This window comes from Chlorocebus sabaeus, chromosome 10 (genome assembly GCF_047675955.1).
Source record: "Chlorocebus sabaeus isolate Y175 chromosome 10, mChlSab1.0.hap1, whole genome shotgun sequence".
NCBI lineage: Eukaryota > Metazoa > Chordata > Mammalia > Primates > Cercopithecidae > Chlorocebus > Chlorocebus sabaeus.
The window spans coordinates 15,759,916-15,785,567 of record NC_132913.1 but is presented as its reverse complement, the minus strand read 5'-3'; the positions used below and the strand labels follow the sequence as shown (position 1 = coordinate 15,785,567).

Genomic DNA, 25,652 nt, shown 5'->3' with positions numbered 1-25,652 from the left:
CACTGTCCCATTCGACATGGATAAGCAGCTGACAAATTCTGCCATGCTTTTGACTGGTCATGGGAAGTCCTCTCATTGAATATTATTCTTCCTTCTTTTTATTTTAACCAAAGCTTTACTGAAAAGGATAAGTGCTTTTAAAAATGTGCTGCCCTGATAATTTGTGATCTTAACTATTTACCACCAAATATTACTTAACAAGGAAAACAATAAATAGAAATAAAAAGAGCAATTAATTGCTCAAGGTTCCTCAGCACATTGGTAATGAAATCAAGGACTAAAACCTTAGTCTTCCGAATATAAATTCAATCCTCTTTTTAGAGTTTAATTGAAACACCTTGTGAACCTGATCAAACATGTAGTTTGAACAAATCTCTACACTTTAATCCAGTTTTGGTATATTATTTTGTTATGTCATGAAGAGGTGGCTTGTTCTGTCTTTTTAAAAATCTATTGAGTATTGTTTTTTTTATTCCCTTTTTTCTATATTTTATTATATTGTGAACTCATCCAAACAGACACATTCAGTGTTGAAGGTATTGAAATAGATGAGGATTCTGCCCTCAAAGACCTTAACTTCTAAGAAAAGTTTGCAGTCTTAATTTGATTCTGCTGCTTGTGTTAAGAAATAGACAAGTTTCATATTGCTATGACCTTTTCACTGCTTAAAACAGATGGAATTGTTCTTTTCACCACAAATTTCAACAAAGTTGTATGTCCCTACTCTCAACCTTGAAACACCCTTCCTACTATGAATCCCCAGAGATTTTTGAGACAGATAAAAAAGCAAAATTGTGTAGAAGGAAAATGAGGGAGACACTCAGAAAGAAACAAAAATAGCTAAATCAATTGGAGCTCAGCAATCTTGCACAGCCAATACGCACATGAGTCATGGTACCCATTTATTATAAGATAGATGATTTGTCTGTAGTACATCCATCCTCTGTGGTCATCCCTAGCACCAAATGTTTTGCTATTCCTACCTTACTGAATAAGTACTCTTTGCTTAGTTTTATTTGTAAGTCTAGTATTTTCTGCTTAACACTTTGTAAACAAGTAATGCCCTTCATTTTCCTGCACATGCTGGTTTGTTCTTTATAATGTCAATGATTAGCATGATAATCCAAGTTCTTTTAAATGTATGTTGAAATAGATACGCCTATACTGTGCACCAAAGAAAAAGAAACAACACCCAATTAGATCACAGAAATGGGTTCAAAATCTTTGGTTCATAATGAATTGATACCACTTCGTGGTCTAACATTTAAACCTTGGAAAGATTAGGTTAAAGTTTAAAATGGCAATTTAGAGAAGAGAGCAAAAGAGCGCAATTGTAGTTTTCTTCCATGGGTGTCACAATAATGAGTAAAGGATTGAAGGGTTTGTTTTAAAAAATTTGTAGCCACTTACTAATTGTGAGTCTGTAAACTATACCTTATTTTAAACTGTATCTTATAATAATTTATTTGCCTACCATAAAATGTCTGACTTAGTTACATTTTAACTAAACATAACTTAGTTGTGAATTTCTAAAATCGCTGTGAACAAGGCAATGTGTCATATATAAATTGGAAAGTTATGTCTTTTAAATAAACAAAACATTTTACATTGCTTTAGTGCCTCTGCCAGAGTTTAAAGGTGAACAATCCTGCCTTAAAAGTTAGTGACACTCTGCTGATCTCCAAGGGTCTGTTGATTGCATTTTTTTAGTATCCTTGTAAGGCTTTAAATTTCATTGGTCCAAATAGAAAATGGGAGTACCTCTGGCATAATAGCTTATATTACACAGCAATTATGCTTCATCCATAGATATTGTGCATTTAATTATTGTACAACTAGCCAAAATTCTTTATGTAGTTCTCCATTTTTAACTGCAACTCTAAAGAAATATGCTCAACATAAGCAAAATTAACTTCAGATAAAATAGTAAAAAACAGTTTTTGTTGTCCTATAAATCTAATCATGGTTTTGTTCATTATACGTCATAAAGTATTTTCAAATACCTTATGCCATTAATGCTTACAGAATGTCTTTGAGGGAAACAGGATAGTATTTTCCATTATTATAGACACAGACTGAGTCCCAGTGTTTCAGGTATTTTTGCCTATGTTCATAGTGAAGTTGGGATTCAACCTTGATATTTTTACTCAGCTTAGTATTCAAAGGTGAAGTTAATCTTTGGTACCTGTTCTTTGTAAGTCAAAATATTTGCAATAAATCCACAAGCTTCAAAATACAGTGTCTTTATGTAAGCTCAAGACTTTTTAAGAACTTTCAATTTTAAACTTCATCTGAGTGTTTTCCCTAAAAAGGTCTACTTCAACAAGCATTGGCCGTGTCCTACACATACTAGAAATTGCGCTAGGCATAATGATTCCTGCTAGTTCTCAAATGTTACACAAGCTCTATCAGGATCAACTGGACAACTGGAAAAAAAAAAAAAAAAAAAAAAAAAAAAAAAAACAGCAATTCCAGGTTTGCTTCTGAATAAAGACATTAGACTTCTAGGTTAGAGCGTGGGGACATGGGTAGTAACAAATTTCAAATTATCTGATCCAGAGCCAAGGTTGCATAAACTAAATACATTTTAAAAGAAAATATAAGAGAAAATAAAAAAAATATCTAGGTTGCAAACACTATGGAAAGGCAAGGCGTATTTCTATTTAATCACTGAAGATCACCATTAAACGAGTGACTTAGAAAAGAACGGAGGAGAGTTGTGATTCGTTAATTTCTATGGCACAGTTTATTTATGGTGTTTCTTTATAATACATCTCATAATCCACATAACAGAAAACTTACTCCCAAAAGGTTTATTAAATTTTGGAAATATAGAGTGCATGAAATAATGGATCTTAAATGCTTAAACCACATTTATATTAGTTTACTAGGACCACTATAACTAAATATCAAATATCACTGACTGGGTATCTCAAACAATGGAAATTAATTTTCTCACAGCTCTGAAAGCTAGAAATCAAAGATCAATATGCCAGCAGAATTGGTTACTTCTGAGGGCTCTCCTTGAGTTGCAGACAACCACCCTCTTTGCACCTCTTCATATGGTAGTCCCACTGTGCACCTCTGGGGTCTCATGTTGTCTAAATGTCCTCTTCTTTAATGGGCACCAGTCAGATTGGATTGGGGCCCACCCTTATGGTTTCATTATAACTTAGTTACCTTTTGAAAGGATGTATCTCCAAATATAGTCACAATCTAAGCAACTGGGAATTAGGAATTCAACATATAAATTTTAGGAAACACAATTCAGCTCCCAATAGCCTTTAATAATTTTTAGTTGCTCTGTGTTTTGTCTGATTCTCTCCTCACTTCTTTACGTAACTTACTGATCCCACACAACCCCTGTATCTGCTTGGTTTCATTTGTTGCTGAGAGGTTTATTTGCTGTAGTGAATCTAATAACCTAAAATCTTGTTATTGGATATGGTTTGTGTATTGGGGCTTCTAGATAAATATTTACATGTTTATAAATTTACCTGTAAATGGTAAACATTTACATGCTCTTAAAAGAGGAAGGCAGGAGAGTTTGGTGTTTTTACCTTGAAGAGTGAGTAGGGTGGGAATTTCTCACAGGTTACCCAACTAACAGTGGAGATCCTTTTAGAGTTGGATGTTTGAATGCTCTTCATATCTACACACGCACAACTGCCTGTTGGAACTATACCTAGGTATGAACTTTGACACTGTCTGTGATTGTATCAGAGTTTGATTTTTTTTTTTACTTTTACTGTATTCTAGAAAATAAACTAACAAAAAATTTTAAGCTGAGATTTTAAAATTGTACCTTCTTTTCCCTCTGGAAAGAACATTCATGCTTTATTATTTGTGTGTCTTTTTTTTCCTTCTAGCTTTCAAATTTTTCAAACATATATGTCTCTGCTTCTTGCTGTCAACTTTAGTGATAAAAAAAGAATTTTTCTCACTGCTTGTTTAAATTTTCCTCAGTGAGAATTCCACCACAAAAACAAACACACAAAACAATTCAGGAAATACTAATGTAGTTTTCTTTTTAGTTTAACATTATTTATGGTTGTATATTTTCTGTTAAATTATTATCAATTATTTCATAATTGGTTCTGCTATCAGGCCCTTCAGCCCTTGGAAGCCATTTGCAAGACATTTCTAAAACACTCTGGAAGAAATCCAATAAAGATAGGCCTGTCTACCAACCTGACAGTCATTCTTTAGAAATGCCTTTGGGAAAGTACCATCCATTTTTCTTCATTTTTCCCCATTGAGAAATGAGCTAAACTAATTTCTACTACAGTGTTAAGTCATACTTTCATTTTATTCAGGGAACTTTTCAATTACAGTTTTACAGAGGAAAATACAATTTTACAGAGGAAAATACAATTACAAAGGATTTTCCTTTGTAAAATTGTATTTTTACCTTCAGGTTTATCATCAAGAATTAACAGAAATGTTAATAGCCAGCACAGTTCTTTCCCATTACTTAACTAGTGAATATGAAAGCTAAAATTTCTACCAGATTTTCAATTGTTCTTGTTTTGGTCCAATATGTTGGTATTTGCAGGGATGAAGAACCAGGAGGCCAGTTGGTTACAGATAAGTTCCATATTGACTGGGATTCCGTACTCATTGACATGGATAACGTCATTGTAGCAAGATTTGATGGCAGAGGAAGTGGATTCCAGGGTCTGAAAATTTTGCAGGAGATTCATCGAAGATTAGGTTCAGTAGAAGTAAAGGACCAAATAACAGCTGTGAAGTAAGTGGGTGCACATTTTTCTTCTGTTTTCTATAATGACAGAGTCTAGGTATATACATACAATATTACTAACCCTGACTCAAGGCTTCTATTTTGGTGATTGAGCAATGTTGTAAGGTAATCATAAAGCCTATTTCATTTTTTTCAAGTATCTGTCACCCTTAGTGGTATAATAAAATAATTCTCATATTTCCCCTCTGGAATTAAAATTTACTTTGGATTTATGAAAGTAGGATACATTTTAATTATACTACTATATTATTTGTTTACAGTAATCCACAATGTCTGTTATATCCTCAGTTAATCACAATTCTTGAAGTTTCACAGATACCATTACCACACTGGCATGAATGTGTGACCTAAGAAAGTTAGTGAGTTCTTTATAATAGCACACAGAAACCAGATATGATATGGTTCAGATGTAGACGTTGATTCAGTAGGAATGGAATGGGGCCCAGGCTTCTGCATTTATAACAAGCTTTCGGGTGATACCAAACTACTAGACCATCACTTTGAGTAGCAAGATTTGGGAGTATATGACCCTTATACATGAATAGAGCTACAGTTAGTGAAACATTTCTAGTCATTAGCTATTGTTTTGGATGTATGCATGCCAAGTATACATTTGTATACACATTTAACTTACAAAGATACAACTACTGTTTTTCTTTTTCATTGCAGATTTTTGCTGAAACTGCCTTATATTGACTCCAAAAGATTAAGCATTTTTGGAAAGGTAAATAGTAGAAATGCTGAATCTACCTTTCTAAGTATATCTGTGTATCTATCTATCCTATTACACATTCATAGGAGGCCAGTTGGTTACAGATAAGTTCCATATTGACTGGGATTCCATACTTGTTAACATGGAAAACCTCACTGTAGCAAGATTTGATGGCAGAGGAAGTGGATTCCAGAGTCTGAATATCATATATATGAAATACATAATATAATGAAGCATGTATATGTACACATATATGTATTGTTTGTATGTATGTATGTAATTACATGCTTCATTATATTACGAATTATATTATTATTATCATTATTTGGAACGATCACTTTCTTAGATGTTTTCCTTTTAAAAAAAACCACGAAAAACAAATCTTTCATATATGTATTGTTTGTATGTATACATATGTAATTACATGTATGCATTGTTTGTATGTATGCATATATAATTGCATGCTTCATTATATGATGATTCCTCTGTATTATCCTTTAAAAATGTAATAGCATAATTAATATTATATACAGTCAGTCATTTATTAATTCAATGACTATTTATTGGGCAGTTAGTTGGCACCTGGTGTTAGAAGTAGAACAACAACAGGACAAAAGGGGGCTTTGTTTTCATGAAGCTTGTGTTCCAGAGAGGGGAAACAGTAAAGAGGTAAATGAAAAACAGTTTCATATAGTAATAAGCCTCATAAGGAAAATAAAGAAAAACTGATACATGAAAGGTAACTATAGAAAAGGCCAGTGTCATTAGATTGAGTGGTCAATTTAGGCCTCTCTGATGAGGTTATATTTAAACCTATACCTAAATAACAAATGGAAGCTGGTCAAATAAATCTCTTGAAGCAGAATATTCTCCATAGGGAAAAAAAAAAAACAAAAAACAAAAAACTAGCAAGTATCGCAATCTTAGGAAAACAGACACAGGCTGAGAAATGAGAAATGACCAGTTTGCATAATTACGTCATCTGGGCTCTCTGCACGATATTTACTTATTGCAGTAACTGTTGTGGCAGGTTCAACATTATTTTGACAGTGGAAAAAAAAAATCTCATGTAGATATTTATTGAGCTTGTTTTTTATTTTCGTTTTTTGTTTTGTTTTTTTGAGATGGAGTCTCGCTCTGTTGCCAGGCTGGAGTGCAGTGGCACAAACAGGGCTCACTGCAACCTCCGCCTCCCGGGTTCAAGTGATTCTCCCACCTCAGTCAACTGAGTAGCTGGGACTACAAGCACGCACCACCATGCCCAGCTAATTTTTGTATTCTTAGTAGAGACAGGGTTTCACCATGTTGGCCAGATGGTCTCGATTTCTTGACCTCATGATCTGCCCACCTCGGCCTCCCAAAGTGCTGGGATTGCAGGTGTGAGCCACTGTGCCCAGCCTATTGAGTTTAGCAGATCAGTGGACAATGTATTGTAAAGGTAAAATGATGAAAGGAAAAGGAAGACCTTGAACTATTTTAGTTTAGAAATAAAGCAAATTCTTGGTGTTCATGTATTTAAACGTATGATATTTTCTACTGTTCATAAGTAACCTAGAGACCCATGACATAAAATAACTGGTAACTTTAATTGGGGCTTAAATTTTGGTGGTACACACTGACAGGTGGGTGCAAAAAATTCACTTAACAAATGAGTAAAATACAAATCAGTGCAAATCACGACCATCCCCTCTCCACTTCAGACATCTGCAGTGTATCATGCCTTTGCAGTATTCTACGCTTGTTGTCAGCAATATTCAACAGATAAGTAAAAATATTTTGTGAGCATTGCTCCTCCAACATAACACAAACAAGTAAATAACTGAAAGTGCATCCCTAGTAGTAAAGATTTGTTTTTCATGTTTTTTTTTTTTAAAGGAGAACATCTAAGAAAGTGATCATTCCAAAGAAATGGAAACCCTAGACATATTCAAAAGTAAAACGAAATCCTGTCTCAGACTGCAGCACTGTTAAGCCTTAGGGACATTGTGCAAGGTGAAGATAGCCAGTCACAGAAAGACAAATACTGTAAAATTCTACTTATTAAACGAGATATCTAGAGTGGTTGAGTTCATGAAAACGAAGAGTGAAATGGTGGTTGCTAGGGTTTGAGGGGAGAGGAAAAAGGGAAGTTGTTTTTTAATGGATATATGATGGATGTATAATAATGGCAAGAATGTAAACTAATAAAGTAAAAAACAAAGATAAATAGAGAACAACCAAGCCAGAAAATACAATTCACTGAAGAAGAAAAAAAAAAAAAAAAAAAAAAAAAAAAGAATGAGAGGGATGGAAGGGAGACAAAAAGGGAGAGCAAGAGCAATAAAGGAAGAATTTGAGTGCAAAGGACAGCAAGGTGCTCTCAGTTAGTAATTAGCCATTTTATGAGCTCATCAATTTCTTATTAGAGTTCTTGGAATTTTTGTCGAGTTTCATACTTGCAAGATGAAAAAGTTCTGGAAATCTGTTTCACAGAAACAAATATATACCTGACACTACAAAACTGTGTGTTTAAAAGTGGTTAATAGAGTTAATTTTATGTTATATGTTTTTAACACAAGCAAAAAAGTACATGCAGTAGGGAACATTTTACTCCTTAATAGTCCTGATATAAATGGTTTAGGGCTTATGTATTTCAATGCTCTACTTACTGTACACATAAATAAGCACAAAGGACCAAATAAGCTTTTACAAACATGCACGGAAATTTAGAGAAGATTCAAAGGGTTGTAAAATGCCTCATGGAAAACGGCAACATGAGCTGGGTTGTGATCAGCAGGTAGAGGAGAAGGAAAAGTCTCATGCAAATGCGCAGTGTCAGTAAGAGGAGTATGTGTGGAGAACATGAAATGAAGTAGTTGACTTTTATTAGAAGAAGAATAGGCAATAAGAATGAGAGGAAGACTGGGCAGAGATGATAGAAGATCTTCCACAGCCACTGAGAAATTAGAAGCTGAGCCTAGAAACCATGGAAAAATAACATTCTAGACTTCATATTTATAAATTCAAAATCTTTTTCCCCAAGTCATCATTGTGTACTTGATGTGCCTCAGAACAAATGACTCTGGAAAACTAAAACAGTGACATAGGACACAAACAAGTGAAAATATGAATGACTTCATCTTAAATAGAAAAAAAAAACCAGGTCAATCAACAAATATGCATATCAGTGACTGAAATATAAATTAAAAGTTGACTTTCTCAGCATAAAAAAAAAAAAAAAACTGTTTATCTTAAGATTCAGTAGACCTTGTGATTTTTTTTCTTGAAATATACTGATTTCAGATTCAAATTAGGTTATGCTAAACTCATAAAATGGGTTGGAAAACAATGTTCTTGCTATACTGATTGCGTGGAAAAATTTGTTTAAAATTGGAACTAGATTATAAAGACATTTGGAGCCATTGCTTTCTTTGTGGAATTAAAAAAATTATTTAGTTTTTAAATTTATGTAACCAATAAAAGACTCAAGATTTTGTTTCATTTCTTCTGGAGTCACTTTTAGTACTTTGAAAAGAATATTTTTTCACTTATATAACTTTTCAAGAATATACACAAACAGTAATATATAATATCCTCTTATATGTTTAATCATTTCACTTGTGGCAGTAATATCGTATTTTGATTTCTATTATGACTTACTAGTGCCTTCTTGGTTTTGCGAGGGCACAGTCTTGCTCTTATTTGTGCTCACATTCTTCCTTTATTGTTCTTGCTCTCCCTTTTTGTCTCCCCTCCATCCCTCTCTTTTTTTTCAGTGAACTGTACTTTTTGACTTGGTTGTTCTCTATCTTTGTTTTTTACTTTACTAGTTTACATTCTTGTCATCATTATTTTTCATCTACTTTTTATATCTATTTTATTCATCAATGATTCAGTTGAATGTCCAGCTTATTAATTTTTCATTCTTCCTTTCAAATATAAACATTTAAATTAAAAATCCCTTCGAGATGCTGTCTTGGGTATTTTTCACTAGTACAGATATAGAGTACTTTTATTAACATTTAGTGCAAATATCTCTTTGTCAGGATAAGTCTATGTCTTCTGAACTGTTCTTATTTTTATTTCAAATTGAATGAAATAATTTTTTGGTACTTTTCTATAACTTACTGACTGTAATTGAACTGTAGCCAAAAAATTGATCAGGATAGTAAAACTACTTTGAAATATCAATTGATTTATGAGTTATGAAGGGAATAATTTTTTATCTTTATCAATCGTTTAATTTTGTGTAATTAATTTTTTTGTTTTGCTCGATCCTGATTAGCCATTTTATGAGCCTATCAGTTTCTTATTGGAGTTCTGGAATTTTTGTTTAGTGAATTGATTTATTTTTCTTTAATTTTTTTAAATTTCAACAGAGTTTTGGGGACTAGGTGATGTTTAGTTATGTGAGTAAGTTATTTAGTGGTGGTTTCTGAGATTTAGGTGCACCCATCAGCCAAGCAGTGTATATTGTACCCAATGCATAGTCTTTCATCCTTTACTCACCTCCCACCCTTTCCCCCAAGTCCCCAAAGTCCATTGAACCATTCTTATGCTTTTGCATCCTCATAGCTTAGCTTTCACTTATGAGTGAGAATATACTATGTTTAGTTTTCCATTCCTGACTTACTTCACTTAGAATAATGGTCTCCAATTCCATCCAGGTTGATGTGAATGCCATTGTTTCGTTCCTTTTTATGGCTGAACAGTATTCCATGGTGTGTGTGTGTGTGGGGGTGTGTGTGTGTGTGTGTGTCACAATTTGTTTATCCACTTGTTGATTGATGGGAATGTGGGCTGGTTCCAAATTTTTTGCAATTATGAATTTTACTGCTATAAACATGTATATGCAATTATCTTTTTCATATAATGACTTCTTTTCCTCTGGGTAGATACCCAATAGTGGGATTGCTAGATCAAATGGTACTTCTACTTTTAGTTCTTTAAGAAATCGCCACACCGTTTTCCATAGTGGTTGTACCAGTTTACATTTTTAAAACTTCCATGTGTGCCTAAAAGTGTTAGTGTTACATGTATGTCCATTTAATCAAACATATCCATTTTTATGTTCAAATAATAAACTTTTTATTTTCACTATGTCCTGAGAAAGATGCATTAAAATACCCCTTTATAATGTGAACTCATAAATTTCTCCTTATTAAGTTAATTTTTCTAAGTGTATATTAAGGCTATTATTATTCAAGTCCTGCAACTACCAAATCATTATATCTTCTGGATAAATGTAATCTTTTGTTGTTTCTATTGGCCAAGTTTCTCTCTATTAATTTTTTGCATTAAAGATGGTTTTTATATTAAAATTACTATGACAGCCTTTTTTCATTGATACATGCTTATTATCAGCCTTTCCATCTTATTATTTTCAGTCCTTGTCCTAATGATTGAAGTATGCCTTTTAAATAAAAAGAGAGAGAGAGAAATATGTTTTTATCTTTTTGCCAATTTCTATGTTTTGGTCAAAGATTACATTTGTTTAAATTTCTTCTAGTTACTGACAAATTTAAATGTTACTGTTTTCATTATATGTGCCCATTATCTGTCGTATTATTTTTCTTCTGTCTTCCATTTATTTGAATTATTTTTTCTCTTTCATTCTTTTTTCTAAATATAATTTTGTTTGTTCAATTATATTTCTGAGAAGTATTGTCTTGTATGACTTATAAAATAATATGTTTACTCATTCACCTATGGATAAACATATGTGTTGTTTTTAGTTTTGTATATAGTTATTATAAACATTTGTATGCTTGTTTTGTGTAAACATATATTTTCATATTTATTTGTAATTACATAAGAGTAGAATTGTTAAGTCACATAGTAATTCCATGTTTATCTGTATAAGGAATTTCTATACTTTTTTGACAGTACTCATGCTTTGTATTTTATTTTATAGGAACCATGTAGAAGAGTTTCATTTGTTCTACATTTATGCGAACACTTAATATCATCAGTCTCTTTAAATCAGTCACAATTGATGAATAGAGGGATTTATTTTATTTTCATTTGTAGTTTACTTATAACTAATAATACTGTACACCTTTTCATGTGTTTATTGTTTCATGTAGGTATATTTTAACATAACTGATTTGTTGACCATTCAGACTGTGCAACTTTCACTTTCGTATTAAAATTTACTACATCACAGAAAGCATGTTACAACTGCAAACCTATTCCTTCCTTCCCCTTTTCATCATTTTTAATTGAGATATGATTGACATACCATAAAGTTCATCCTTACATCGTATCTTAACATCAGATAGTAGTATCTTAAAATCAAATAGTGGTAGTTCTTCCGTCTTCTTCTTTTTCAAAGTTCTTTTGGCTCATCTGGATGTATTACATTCTTTATAAATTTTAGAATCACTTTGTATCACTTCTAAGGAAAAATATGCCATAGGGATTTCTTATGTGAATTGTATTGAATCTATAAATCACCTGGCTTAGAGATAACTGACATCTAAGCAATATTGAAGCTTTCATATTTTTAAAAGATAATTTTCTTTGATCATGTTTAGGTTGTATTGGATTTTCTGAATCTATGTTTTGGTGCTTTGTCAATTGTAGAAAATTATTAATTTTCTATTAGAATATTGTCATAAATTCTCATCCTCCTTAAATTCTTATTAAAAATGTGTTAAAATCTCACTTTAACATGGTTATTTTATAAACTTTTCCTGGTGCCTTTTGGTATTTAATTCTGTGTCATACTTGCTTCTATAGTCCAATAATTCTCTCTTCATGTGTGACTAATGGTTTTCTATATTCATTGCTTAAATTAAGAAAAAATTGTAACTAGAAGTTTCACTGAGCTTTCTATCAAAATGTTTAGCTATATTTTAACTCTTGCTTTGCTGATGTGTATTTTGTAAGATATATTTAACATCATTATCTGATATTTTACATCTTATTAAACAAATATCTCTTATTTTTGAGCATCAGTTTCTCTTGTCTCTATTTTCTGCTGGCTCTCAGTCATGGTGATATTTTTCCTTATGTACTATTTATTTACTCGTAGATGAGCTTAACTTTCTTGGAATTTTATCTATGGGAATTCTTTGATGCTTTTGTTCCTTTTGTATTTATGTATTATGTTTTATATTTAATTGTGTATCCTGAATTGGGACCACAAACCCAAGTGTAGACTTACGGCTCAAATTTTTAGTCAAGATTAATTATTTATTATTAGCTCAGTACAAGCTCGTAACAGGAATAAAAAACAAAACATTTCACCCATCTGTTTTATGCAGCATGTTTATTTTTTATCACATTTAGACAATGCTTTTGGGATCTAGATTTATTTAGGGTCTCCTTTAGACCCATTGTGGATTTTGTTTACCCCATCCACCAATGAAGCCATTAGAACAAAACGTAAAAGTCTTTAGCGTGTGAATAAAACATTGGTTTTATACTTTCTTTACTTTTCAAATTTCCAGCTTTCAGTTTATATTTGGCTTTTGTGGATTTGTGAGCTTGATTTTTAGTGTTTGGGGTTGTGCCTTTTTTTAAAGCCACCAATTTATATTTGTGTTTTATTTGTTTGATTGGTTGGTTGGTTTTACTTTGGTCATCTTTAGTTGAGGGACCAAGCGGAGTATCTCTTTCACCTAATGCTGGAAAAGAAACTGCCATAAATATGTTGTTCTCATCAATGAGGCTAAAACAAGTCTACCTTGTAAGATTCTAGGCTAGGTTAAATCTCAATGTAAAAAGTGATGTGATTCATTTGAAATATTCCCTCAAGGAAAGGAAAAATGATTGGCAGCTCTAGTTCTAGGAATTTGCAATTTCTAGCAACTTCTTTTCTTCACACTCACTAATATTTGAATGAATTTCCAGGTTCTGCTTTTTCTCCTTTTGGTCTAAGATTTACCATGTTTTTATGGTGATATATATCTATATCTAGATAGCTAGCTAAATAATTTCATTCATTATTATGGACTTTGCCAGCAATAACTAAACTTATATTCTGAGATATATCATACTGATATATATACATCTCCATAAAGCTGAAATTATGAAATTTTAAAAAATGCTCAATGTTTTTGTTGTGTGTATAATTTGTTTAGTTTAATTTTTGTTTTTGAGTATGGAAATGTTTAATAAGAAGTTGGGATTTGGGGATGCCTGTGAGGCACATTCTTTTCATTTTTTAATTTTTTAAAATTTTACTTTGAGTACCATGATACAGGTGCAGAATATGCAGGTTTGTTACATAGGTATACATGTGCCATGGTGGTTTGCTGCACTTATTAACCCATCTTCTAGGTTTTAAGCCCCACATGCGTTAGGTATTTGTCCTAATACTCTCCCTTCCCTTGTTCCCCACCCCATGACAGGCCCCAGTGTGTGATTTTCCCCTCCCTGTGTCCAGGTGATCTCATTGTTCAACTCCTGCTTATGAATGAGAACTTGTAGTGTTTGGTTTTCTGTTCCTGTGTTTGTTTGCTGAGAATGATGGCTTCCAGCTTCATCAATGTCCCTGCCAAGAACATGATCTCATTCTTTTTTATGGAGGCATAGTATTCCATGGTGTGTATATGCCACATTTTCGTTATCCAGTCTATCATTGATGGGCATTTGGGTTGGTTCCAAATCTTTCTAATCCATTCTAATCAGTGTTCTCTAATGATGTAAAGTGATTAAAGAATAGAGTGATAGTATCTCTAAGAATATGCTTTGGTCAAACAATATATATTTTTTAGACAATACTACTACCTATTTTCTATGTATTAAAATGTTAGTCCTATAAACACCAGGAAAGCATTGATTAAATTAATTACCTTTTAAACCTATTACATAGATACTAGAGGAAAAGAGAAGAGACAAACTTCAGTCAGTATAAAAGCATAGATGTCAACTTTTGTCTTTTTACATGCAATTTTATTTCAATATTTCACAAGTAGTCACTAAATTCTAAAAGTTGAAACTATTACGTAAAATGGGTCCTAATGATATTTCAATTGTATTTACTGTTATTTTCTTTCCAACTGCATTTTTTGCGATATAGTTTAACTGAAATCTCTTTGATTATAAGCATGCCTTCTACCTTTCTACCTCAGTATCTTTGTTCATGCCTTTTTACTTTTTTTCTAACAGCCTCTAGCTGACATATTGCTTTAGAATTCTCTTATTAAGCCCTATGCAGGTGTCCCTTCCTCCATTAACTGTTATGCGCGTCCGTGTGAAGAGACCACCAAACAGGCTTTGTGTGAGCAATAAAGCTTTTTAATCACCTGGGTGCAGGCAGGCTGAATCCGAAAATAGAGTCAGCGAAGGGAGATAAGTGTGGGGCCATTTTATAGGATTTGGGTAGGTAAAGAAAAATTACAGTCAAACGGGGGTTGTTCTCTGGCGGGCAGGAGTGGGAGTCACAGGGTGCTCAGTGGGGGAGCTTTTTGAGCCAGGATGAGAAAGGAAAAGGACTTTCACAAGGTAATGTCATCACTTAAGGCAAGGACCGGCCATTTTCACTTCTTTTGTGGTGGAATGTCATCGGTTAAGGCCGGGCAGGGCATTTTCACTTCTTTTGTGATTCTTCAGTTACTTCAGGCCATCTGGGCATGTACCTGCAAGTCACAGGGGATGCGATGGCTTGGCTTGGGCTCAGAGGCCTGACATTAACCATCCATTCAATCTCTCCCACTAGCAAATACTATTCCCTCCTGTGTACTCATAGAACACTTTTTAGTAGCTTCTTGAAATTATTATACCAGTATGTAACGTACTACATTCATTTGTTTTCTGCTTTCATTTCTAAGTCAGACTGTATGCTTTGTCAAGGTAGTTCAGTTTTATTTGATTTTTTGTTGCAGAGACATTTGAATTGAACTTATTTCATAATCTTTCTTTAATTTGGAATTCCCTCTCCCTCTAAATATCCAGACTTTATCCTTTTTTCAAACTCCAATTCAAACCTTTCCTATTCTTAAAGTCTTTACCTCAGTTTCACCACATAGAATGTTCTATAAATATCAATGAAGTCAAGTTGATTGAATATATTATTCAAGCTTTTTGTTTCTTTACTGATTTTCTGTCTACTTTTTCTATCAGCTAATGAAAGAGGGTGTTGAAATCTTTGGCTATGCCATAAGGCAAAATTACAACAGTTTAGTCTAAAAATCTTAATTGCTTTATTTGCAGTTCTAGAATGGGCAACACTTCATTCCATAAAATAGAAAAAGTATCCCAATGAGCCGGGCAGAAGAGGCTGGTTTTATAGATAGAAAAGAATTAAAGAAAGAAGTAACAAAAAATAAAAAGCAGATTGGTCATTTCAAAGTTACTTTCCTTATAAAGCAGGAACAGTAGAAAAATAACTGGTTAACATCAGTTCACTTGAGGTTACACTTTGTTGTTAGAATTAAAGCAGAGGAAGAAACTTCATTATTGTGCTGATTGAAACTGGCCTGTTTGGGAAATTACGCTGCTAACCTCTCACTACTGCTTTCTGGGAAGGTCAAGTAACAAGTCAGTTTGGGTTTGATGACATGGAAAGTCAGCATGAGTGGCTCCATTTTGATTTTTAGTCTGGTCTGTTGAGCCTAGTGTAGTAGCTTAGTTCAAAACAACGACTTCCTGTCATTTTTATTTAAAGGCTGTAATTGTCTGTTTACCTTTTCCTACTTTCAGTTCTATCAGTTTTGGCTTCATGTATTTCCATACTCTTTTATTGTATAGATACATACATGCTTAGGGTCACTATTTTCTCTTGACTAGTTGACTTCTTTTTTGTTAAGAAATGACCTTCTTGGCCGGGCATGGTCGCTCACGCCTGTAATCCCAGGGTTTTGGGAGGCCTAGGTGGCCAGATTACTTGAGGTCAGGAGTTCAAGACCAATCTGGCCAACATGGCGAAACCCTATCTCTACTAAAAATACAAAAATTATCTGGGTATGGTGGTAGGCACCTGTAATCCCAGCTACTTGGGAGGCTGAGGCAGGAGATTTGCTTGAACCCAGGAGGCGGAGGTTACAGTGAGCAGAGATCGTGCCACTGCACTCCAACCTGGGCAATTTTATTTTTGGTTATATTATTTCCTTTGAAATATTTTTTGTCAGATATTAGTACAGCCACTCCATCTTTCTTTTGATTATTGTAAACATGTTATAAATCTTACTCCATTATTTTTCTTTTTATGTATTTATATTTATGTATTATGTATTTATATTTAAAGTGTGTTTCTTATAGGCTGCAAAGAATTGGGTCCTGCTTTTTTATTCAATCTGACAGACTCTGCATGTTAAATCTCTAGATTTTAAATAATATATTTAGCTCTTTCACTTTTAATATCATTGTTATTGTTGCATTAAGGTCTATCATCTTGCCATACACTTTCCATTTCTTCTGCTTTTAGTCTCTTTAAAATTTTGTCTAGTGTGCTTTATATTAAAAGAGCATTTTTTATAATTAAATTTGCTTTGTTATTTGTTAATTATAACTCGTTTTTGCATTATTTTGATGTTTCCTTTGTGGCTTATAATGTATATTTTTAAGTATTTAAAGTTGTCCTCCTGTGATATTATTATTTTACTTCACTCTTCAAGGTAGTGAGCTGTAAACAGGCCAGTATTTATGTATGTATTTATATATGTATGTGTACATATATACACATACATATTATATATATCCATGTACGTGTATATATACATATATATGTATATTTATATATGTACATATATACGAAATGGGATATATCAGAGGAGGGCAACTGTGTGTGTGTGTGTGTGTGTGTATGAGCTCTACAGTAGTATATTTCTGTTTCTCTATTTCCAACCTTTATGCCATAGTTATCATACATTTTATACTACATGTTTTAAATCCCAGAATACATTGTTATAATTTTTGCATTTAAAAGTCAGTTATTTTTATTTTTATTTTATTTTTTTGAGACGGAGTTTCGCTCTGTTGCCCAGGCTGGAGTGCAATGGTGTGATCTCGGTTCATTACAATCTCCACCTCCCGAGTTCAAGAAATTCTTCTGCCTCAGTGTCCCCAGTAGCTGGGATTACAGGCGTGGGCCACCACGCCTAGCTAATTTTTGTATTATTAGTAGAGACGGGGGTTTCACCGTGTTGGCCAGGCTGGTCTCAAACTCCTGACCTCAGGTGATCCACCAGCGTCGGCCTCCCAAAGTGCTGGGATTACAGTCATGAGCCACTGTACCTGGCCTAAAAGTGAGTTATTTTAAAACAAATTTAAATACAGTGTTTAAATGTTTATATATTTACCCATGTAACTACCAATTTCAGTGTTCATTATTTCTTTGTGTAGATACAGATTTCCACCTAGTCTCACTTTTTCTTCTGCTTGAAGAACATCCTTTAAATTACCTTTTACTCCAGGTGTGCAAGTAATATATTCTTCCACCTCTAATGTGTCTTTATTTCACTTTAATCTTTTAAATATTTTATTATTTTCTGGTCCAAAAATTTAAGGTTGACATTTCTTATCCTACACTGTGAAGTTGTTTATTACCTGCTGGTTTGCATTTTTTTCAACAAGAATATGCCATCATTCTTAACTTTGTTCCTCTGTGTACAATGCATCTTTTCTGTCTAGATGCTTTTAATAATTTCTCTTTATGATTAATTTTAATGAATTCCATGTGATATGCCTTGGTATAGTTTTCTTCACATGTCTTATGCTTCGGTTTATTGAATTTCTTAACTAACTAGGTTAAGTGTTTTTAACAAATTTGGAATATTTTTAGTTATTATTACCCCAAATATTTTTTGTTGTCCACTTTTTCAGGGATTATAAATATATGTAGATTGGGCTACTTGAAGTTGCCCCAAGCTTACTAATATGCTTTTAAATTTTTTTTAAAAAAGCACATATTTCTTTGTATGTTCCATTTCAGATAGTTCTGCTATGCCTCAACTTCATTCTTCAAGGTAGCAAGCTGTAACAATCCTAGGATTGATGTGTTTGTTTCCCATCTTTCAGGGATCAATGTCCTTCATCGCTCAATGTCCAATGTCCTAAAAACTTCTATTTTATATATTTTGTCTATATTTTTAGTTATTTAATGTGGGAGGATAAATCTCATTTCTATTGCTTCATCACATTAGAATTATACACTTTTAAATAAAATAAATTGTATATTTATTAACCATTTTATATGTCTCTTTTTGGATTGTCCATTTATCCATTATACATGCTTAGTTTGTGTTGACTTCTGGTATATATGAACATATATATTTGTTTCCTTGTTGACATACTAAGATTTTGCTATTTTAAAGATAGCAGTCTCTGTTCACACTTGTTTGAAATATTTCTTCAGCTTCTTGAATTTTGTTAAAATTTGCATAAGATGAATCAAAAAACTGAAATTCTAAAACTTGGCAAACTCTTCTCAAATGCTTTCTTGGGTAATTTCTTCCAGTGATTTTATTATTTAGATGTCCTGTATCTATCAAAAGGCTAAATGAGTGTTTATTATGTTTTCTCTTTATTTATCTGAGTTTAATAGAGATGAGAGAGATGCATAGCACTTGTGATGGATGGTGAGAATTTACTTATATAGTTTCAAAGAGCTAGCCAGTTTCCTAGCTCCATTGGTTGATTCAATCAAAATCATTAACAGTGATACTCACTAAGTATTAAGTTCTCATTCATTTCAGGGTTTATTTCTGTTGAATTCTGTCTTTCTGTTCTCATGCTAATCTTACAGTCTTTCAATTATAACATGCTTCATTATAACTCATTTTAATATTTTTAAAAGGCATTTTCACTCTTCTCTCTTTGAAAATATTCTTGGCTCACCTGTCCTATTGTCTTTGTTTTTTTTTTTCAAATTCCCCCAAATATTCAACTGGAATTTTTTTAATTAAAATTTGTTTCAACAGTTATAATAATTTAAGAATTAAAATAGTCACAAGGTGTAGCTTTCATCTGAGTCAGACAATATGCACAGTACATTTCTTTTATTTCTTTTTTTATATATCCTAGTAGAATTTTATAGCTTTCTTAAAATATGCCAAATCTCTTTCCTGCTGTTTTTATTTCTAAGTATTGTTTATTATTTGTGTGTTTTAATTTTTATTGTAAATGGTGACATTTTCTCAGTGTTATTTTCTAACTAGCTTGTTGGGATAATGGAAAGGTTATGATAATAGCATATGTAGCTTTTAACTGGCCATGTGTTTATTACTTAGTAATTATGAGTATGACTTGATTGAAGACATTAAGCCACTTTAGTTTGAATAATTATCCTCAGGACCTAACCTCATTTAATATATAATAATTTTATTTTTTTTCTTTTAAGAATTCTGTGTAAGTGCTAAATATAAAACAAAACTCCTAGAAGCAAAATGTTATTGACATAGCTTCCTTGAAAACAGTAATTACAGCTGGGAGCAGTGACTCATGCCTGTAATCCCATCACTTTGGGAGGCCGAGGGGGGTGGAGGGGGTGGATCACCTGAGGTCAGGAGTTCGAGACCAGCCTGGCCAACATGGTGAAACCCTATCTCTACTAAAAAAAGAACAAAAATTGGCTGGGTGTGATGGCGAGTGCCTGTAATCCCAGCTACTCAGGAGGTTGAGACAGGAGAATCACTTGAACCCAGTAAGCGGAGGTTGCAGTGAGTCCAATTCACGCTACTGCACTCCAGCCTGGGCAACAAGAGCGAAACTCTGTCTCAAAAAAAAATTATCACAAGAACTGAAATTAAGTTTGTCTTATAAACACTTTTTTAGAACTGACATAAGTGTAATTACCAAAAATTAATTCATCCAACAAACATTACTGAATGTGCACTGTGTGCCCCGCACTTTTTTTGAGGTGTTGGAAATATAGTGGTCAAAGAACAGAAGAAAAGTCTTTCTTTATTGAATTTAGTTCAGTGAGGAGAGCTATATGGAAAACATGTAAACTAAACATAATTGGTGAAATACATAAAATGTCAGGTGGTGAGAGTTTGATTCCAAAAAAATGAAGAACAGAGATAAATAAGGAGGCCAGGATTAGAGCTAATGTGGCAAATTTAGATTGAAAGTAAGGAAAGGTATCACTAGGAGATCATGTTTGAACTAAGAGAAGGCAATGTAAGGCGATAAGAACTATGGATATCTAGGGAAAACAAAAGAAATTTAAAAATGTAAATGAATATGAAAGCTTAAAACTTTACTTAGGGAGATAATTATTTGTTATTTAAAGTTTTGTATCTTTTCAATTGAGAGAGGGCATCTCAGTGTTTGAGACCAGCTCCAGTCACTTCTAAGGTTTAAAACTTCAGTATACATTATCCATAGAATTAAGATCCTGCCTCCTTGAGGAAGGATTGAGATTCTGCTTCAAGGCAGGATTATTAGTATTGTGATAAAATGTGAATGAGTATGTTAAGCAAATTAATAGTTTTAATGCAAAATAATATAGTGCAATAAAATTTATCTTGTATTTATAAAATCCGTTATTTCAAATTAATTCATGGTATATCACAAGTGAAGTCGTTCAGAAAGAATTACACAAGTTCGCACAAATCACCTCTTTTTGTATTTATTTATTTATTATTTTTATTTTTATTTTTTGAGAGGGAGTCTTGCTCAGTTGCCCAGGCTGGAGTTCAGTTGCGCGATTTCAGCTCACTGCAGCCTCTGCCTCCCAAGTTCAAGCAATTCTCTCTCAGTATCCTGAGTAGCTAGGATTACGCCACCACACCTGGCTAATTTTTGTAATTTTAGTAGAAACGGGGTTTCACCATGCTAGCCAGGCTGGTCTCCAACTCTTTACCTCGTGATCCGCCGGCCTCAGCCTCCCAAAGTGCTGGGATTACAGGGTTAAGCCACCATGCCCAGCCCAAATAACCTCTTTTTAAATCCCAGTCTGTCAGTGTATCCCTTTTACTATATTCATAAAGTCATTTAAAGATGATTTGAAAACCTGGGGCCACTGCAAACATAAATTTTGAGTAAATGGCATTGCAGACCCCACCTCTGCTTCTCCAAGTCCTTCTATCTATTGAATGTAGTTTCCTACATCATGGGTATACTTCTTTTAAGAAGGAAAATTCTAAGGAAACATTCCTATATTTTAGGTTTACTAAATTAAATTTTAAAATAACATAAACTTGTTAAAATTTTGTCAGTAATGCTAAAATGCTTGGCAAATGGGAATGACAAAACAATTTAATGAATAGCAAAATCTGATCACTGGGAGACCAATAAAATACACAATGTAAACAGAGCAGCCTCCACTGATGATGGAAGGTTTTGATCTTTATTAAATCAAAAATAGCCTCTAATTTACTACAGACATTATGGTGATTCCCGTTTTTTAATCTACCTGATGATACACATTGTTTTGAAAGTTGAAAGCATGATCTTATATCTACCTAGAAATTATATCTTATTTTTGCCCTCTTCTGAAGTAAATTTTCCAAAAACTCTTTTGTGATATACTCTTGCATTCTGTGAATACGTATAAAACGGGTGAGAGGAAGGCGAACCATTAAAATTTAATTTATTTTCAGCTGGGGCTGGTGAGTCACACCTGTAATCCCAGTTCTTTGGGAGGCCGAGGCGAGTGGATCACTTGAGCCCAGGAGTTGAAGACCAGCCTGGGCAACCATGGCAAAACCTATCTGTACAAATAAATACACAAATTAGCTGGCCATGGTGGCACACAGCTGTGATCCCAGCTACTCAGGAGACTGAAGTGGGGGGAGGATTGCTTGAGCTCGGGAGGCAGAGGTTGCAATGAGCAGAGATTGTGCCATGTATTTCAGCTTGGATGACAGAGTGAGACCATGTCAAAAAAAAAAAAAAAAAAAAATTATTCTAATTTCTGCCAGTGTTGATTTTTGTTTAAAAATCAATTAAAGAAGCATTTGTGGTTCAATTTTAAATGCTATAAATATAATTTTATTCAACAGATTTTATTATCATTTATCATTAAGGCTTAGAAAATATTTGACTTCAGCCGGGCGCGGTGGCTCAAGCCTGTAATCCCAGCACTTTGGGAGGCCGAGACGGGCGGATCACGAGGTCAGGAGATCGAGACCAGCCTGGCTAACACGGTGAAACCCCGTCTCTACTAAAAAATACAAAAAACTAGCCGGGCGAGGTGGCGGGCGCCTGTAGTCCCAGCTACTCGGGAGGCTGAGGCAGGAGAATGGCGTAGACCCGGGAGGCGGAGCTTGCAGTGAGCTGAGATCCAGCCACTGCACTCCAGCCTGGGCGACAGAGCGAGACTCCGTCTCAAAAAAAAAAAAAAAAAAAAAAAAAAAAAAAAAGAAAATATTTGACTTCATTAAATGCCAAATTTTCATATTTACAAAAATAGTAAAATATAACTTCTTGTATAGCTAGCAATAATTTACAATCCTGGTTTCACTGAAGAATCATATGGGGAGATCCATCAGGTGCCCATTCTCCACAGATTGTGACTGAATGTGGGTGGGGGGAGCACTGGCACTTTTTTGTTTTTTAAAGCTTCACTCATCTAGGGAATGTTGGCTGGAACTAAGAAGATGTTTCCGGTAGGCATCTTTATGATACAATTATGCAGTAAAAACTTGCTGTATGTAATATAGATCAGCAGCATAGCGATCCCCTGAAGTTTATTAAAAATGTAAAATCTTAGGTCCCACCCCAGGTCTACTGAATTTGAATCTGTATGCTCACAACACTCTCCAGTGATTTGAATTAACTTACAAGTTAAGAAGCATTGTTTTGAGATCTACCCCTCCTTTGGAAGGCAGTATTCTTGATTCCTAGAGATAATCAGGCTATGAGAGACATGTGAAACTGAGATAAATAAAATAAAACAACAAAAGCATATAATGTCAACTTACATGTATCAGTTAAATGTACCATATGCTTTTATGGACTGGAATATTCATTATTCAGATATACAACGATTCTGTCAATGTTTTCAGGTTATATAAACAAACAGATCATAATCAGCTGAAAGTTTGCTTGGCCATCATGGTATTGTTAATAGAACCAGAAAAGTTGCATGCATCAACTAAGCTGTGTGATGCATTCCTCACTATGGGAAGAGTCTTGCCTACGGGAAATACTTGAAATCTCTTGGCTGCAACAGGCTTCGCCCATCCTTATGACAGAGAACTAGGAACAATATACTGGAAATGCTCCCTCTAGGGCCAAGATTTTCAAGAGCTGTTTCCACTTTTGCTTTATGATACAGGTTCAATGTACCTAATCTGAAGATCTGAAATTTGAAATGCTCCAAATCCAAAATGTTTTGAGCACTGACATAATGCCACACATGGAAAATTCTACACCTGACCCTATGTGATGGGTCATAGTCAAAAATGCCATCAAAGCTGTTTCATGCACAAAATTACTAAAAATATTGTATACAATTACCATCAGGCTGTGTGTATAAGGTATATTAAAGCGTATATTAATTTCATGTTTAGACTTAAGTTTTCATCCCTAAGATAACACATTATGTATCAGTAAATATCCCTAAATTTTAAAAGAATTCAAAATCTGAAACTTCTGACTCTAAGCATTTCAGATAAGGGATATTCAGCCTTTAGTTATTTATTTTCTTGCTTTGCATAGCTTCCCCGCCCTTTTATTCTTCTTTCTTAGGTAGGTTAATACATTTATCTACCTAAGGTAACATTTAAAATGTGCTACTTCCAAATGTTGCTGGCCTAAGGCTGTCTCTCTCAATGAGAATGAGCAAGGGCACTTCGAGGTGGCTTATATCTATAAAGGATAATTTTCTTTCCTTTAGTTACTAATTGTTAGAGTTTTACTCAAACTTCTGAGTACTACCTAAATATTCCAGTACCAGAACAATATATGTTATCTCGGTCCATTCAGTAATAATGACTGCATTTTGAACTTTTATGTACCAATTTTTAAATGATGCTCCAAATATACATAAATGAAATTATTTCTTATTTCAAGAGTTTAGTGACAATGACAATAACACTGTAACCTGGACCACACTTGAGACATCTGAAAATCTTTCAAAAGTAACTTCATCATGAACAAACTGCATCAGAATTTCTGAGATTGAGGCCTGAATATTAATATTTTTTAATACCTCCCAAGATGTTCTGATTTCCAATAGCATAAAGTACATTACTGAGAGTAGGGCTGAAAATTAATTTCTAAAACAGATAACACAGTAGGTCATTTCCTTTTTTCAGCATCACTGTAATTATTAAAATCTCCTCTGGAACTTTTCTAGTCAGATCATGGGCTACAAAAGAAAACTGGACATCTTGATTTATTAAAAAATATTTCAAGAGGGTATTCAAAATTAAACTCAAACAATAATTTAACTCATCTATCTGGGAACATTATTCATTATATCCCATTGCTTTCCAACACTTAGTTATGTGAAATATAGAGGAGAAGACAATTTTCTCCTTTACTCTTCATGAGTTTTTTGCCAAGATTCATTGTAACAAACAGCAGATTAACAAGAGAAAAACAAGCCGGGCACGGTGGCTCACGCCTGTAATCCCAGCACTTTGGGAGGCCGAGGCGGGCGGATCACGAGGTCAGGAGATCCAGACCATCCTGGCTAACACGGCGAAACCCCATCTCTACTAAATATACAAAAAAAATCAGCCGGGCGTGGTGACAGGCGCCTGCAGTCCCAGCTACTCTGGAGGCTGAGGCAGGAGAATGGCGTGAACAGAGTGGGGGGGAGCTTGCAGTGAGCCGAGATCTCACCACTGCGCTCCAGCCTGGGCGACAGAGCGAGACTCCGTCTCAAAAAAATAAATAAATAAATAAACACACAACCAAACAACAGAAAAACAGAAGCTTAATAACATAAATACCTCCTTGATGGGACAGAACCAAGAAAAATGGGCAGATCTCTAGAGCAGATCTCAAAGAACCGTCTTAGACCTCAGATGCAAACACTATCATTCTCTGAAACAAAGGAATAAGGATGTGGAGAAAGGCTTTGTTAAGAGAGATGACCAGGAAAAGCAAAACACAAGCAAAGTTTGTTATGTATACTTACGTCAATTCCTTCTCCTTTTATTGAGTCTTCAGTGATGTAGTTATTCTTCTCTTCCTGGTGCAGAAGGAGAGGAAGAGAAAGAGAGAGAAAGAGAAAGCCTTGAAAACGTCTATAAATTTCCTTTATAGACGTAAATTTATCTTACAAAAGGGCAATGTCCAGCCTTGTTTTCAGTACTCTCTGTGTCTGCAGTTTCTCAAAATATCTAGCGCAAA

The 25,652-nt window shown here is 33.8% G+C and overlaps 1 protein-coding gene across 2 annotated transcripts in view; it reads left to right on the top strand.

Moving 5' to 3' along the window:
* The window catches only part of DPP10 (dipeptidyl peptidase like 10), a 687,795-nt gene that overhangs the window by 651,859 nt on the left and 10,284 nt on the right, over window positions 1-25,652 (top strand). For both annotated transcript variants that reach the window (XM_007964753.3, XM_007964755.3), the window contains exons 20-21: window positions 4,556-4,750; window positions 5,432-5,486. In XM_007964753.3, coding sequence (XP_007962944.3) covers window positions 4,556-4,750; window positions 5,432-5,486 — 250 coding nt within the window. The remainder of the gene's footprint in view (window positions 1-4,555; window positions 4,751-5,431; window positions 5,487-25,652) is intronic.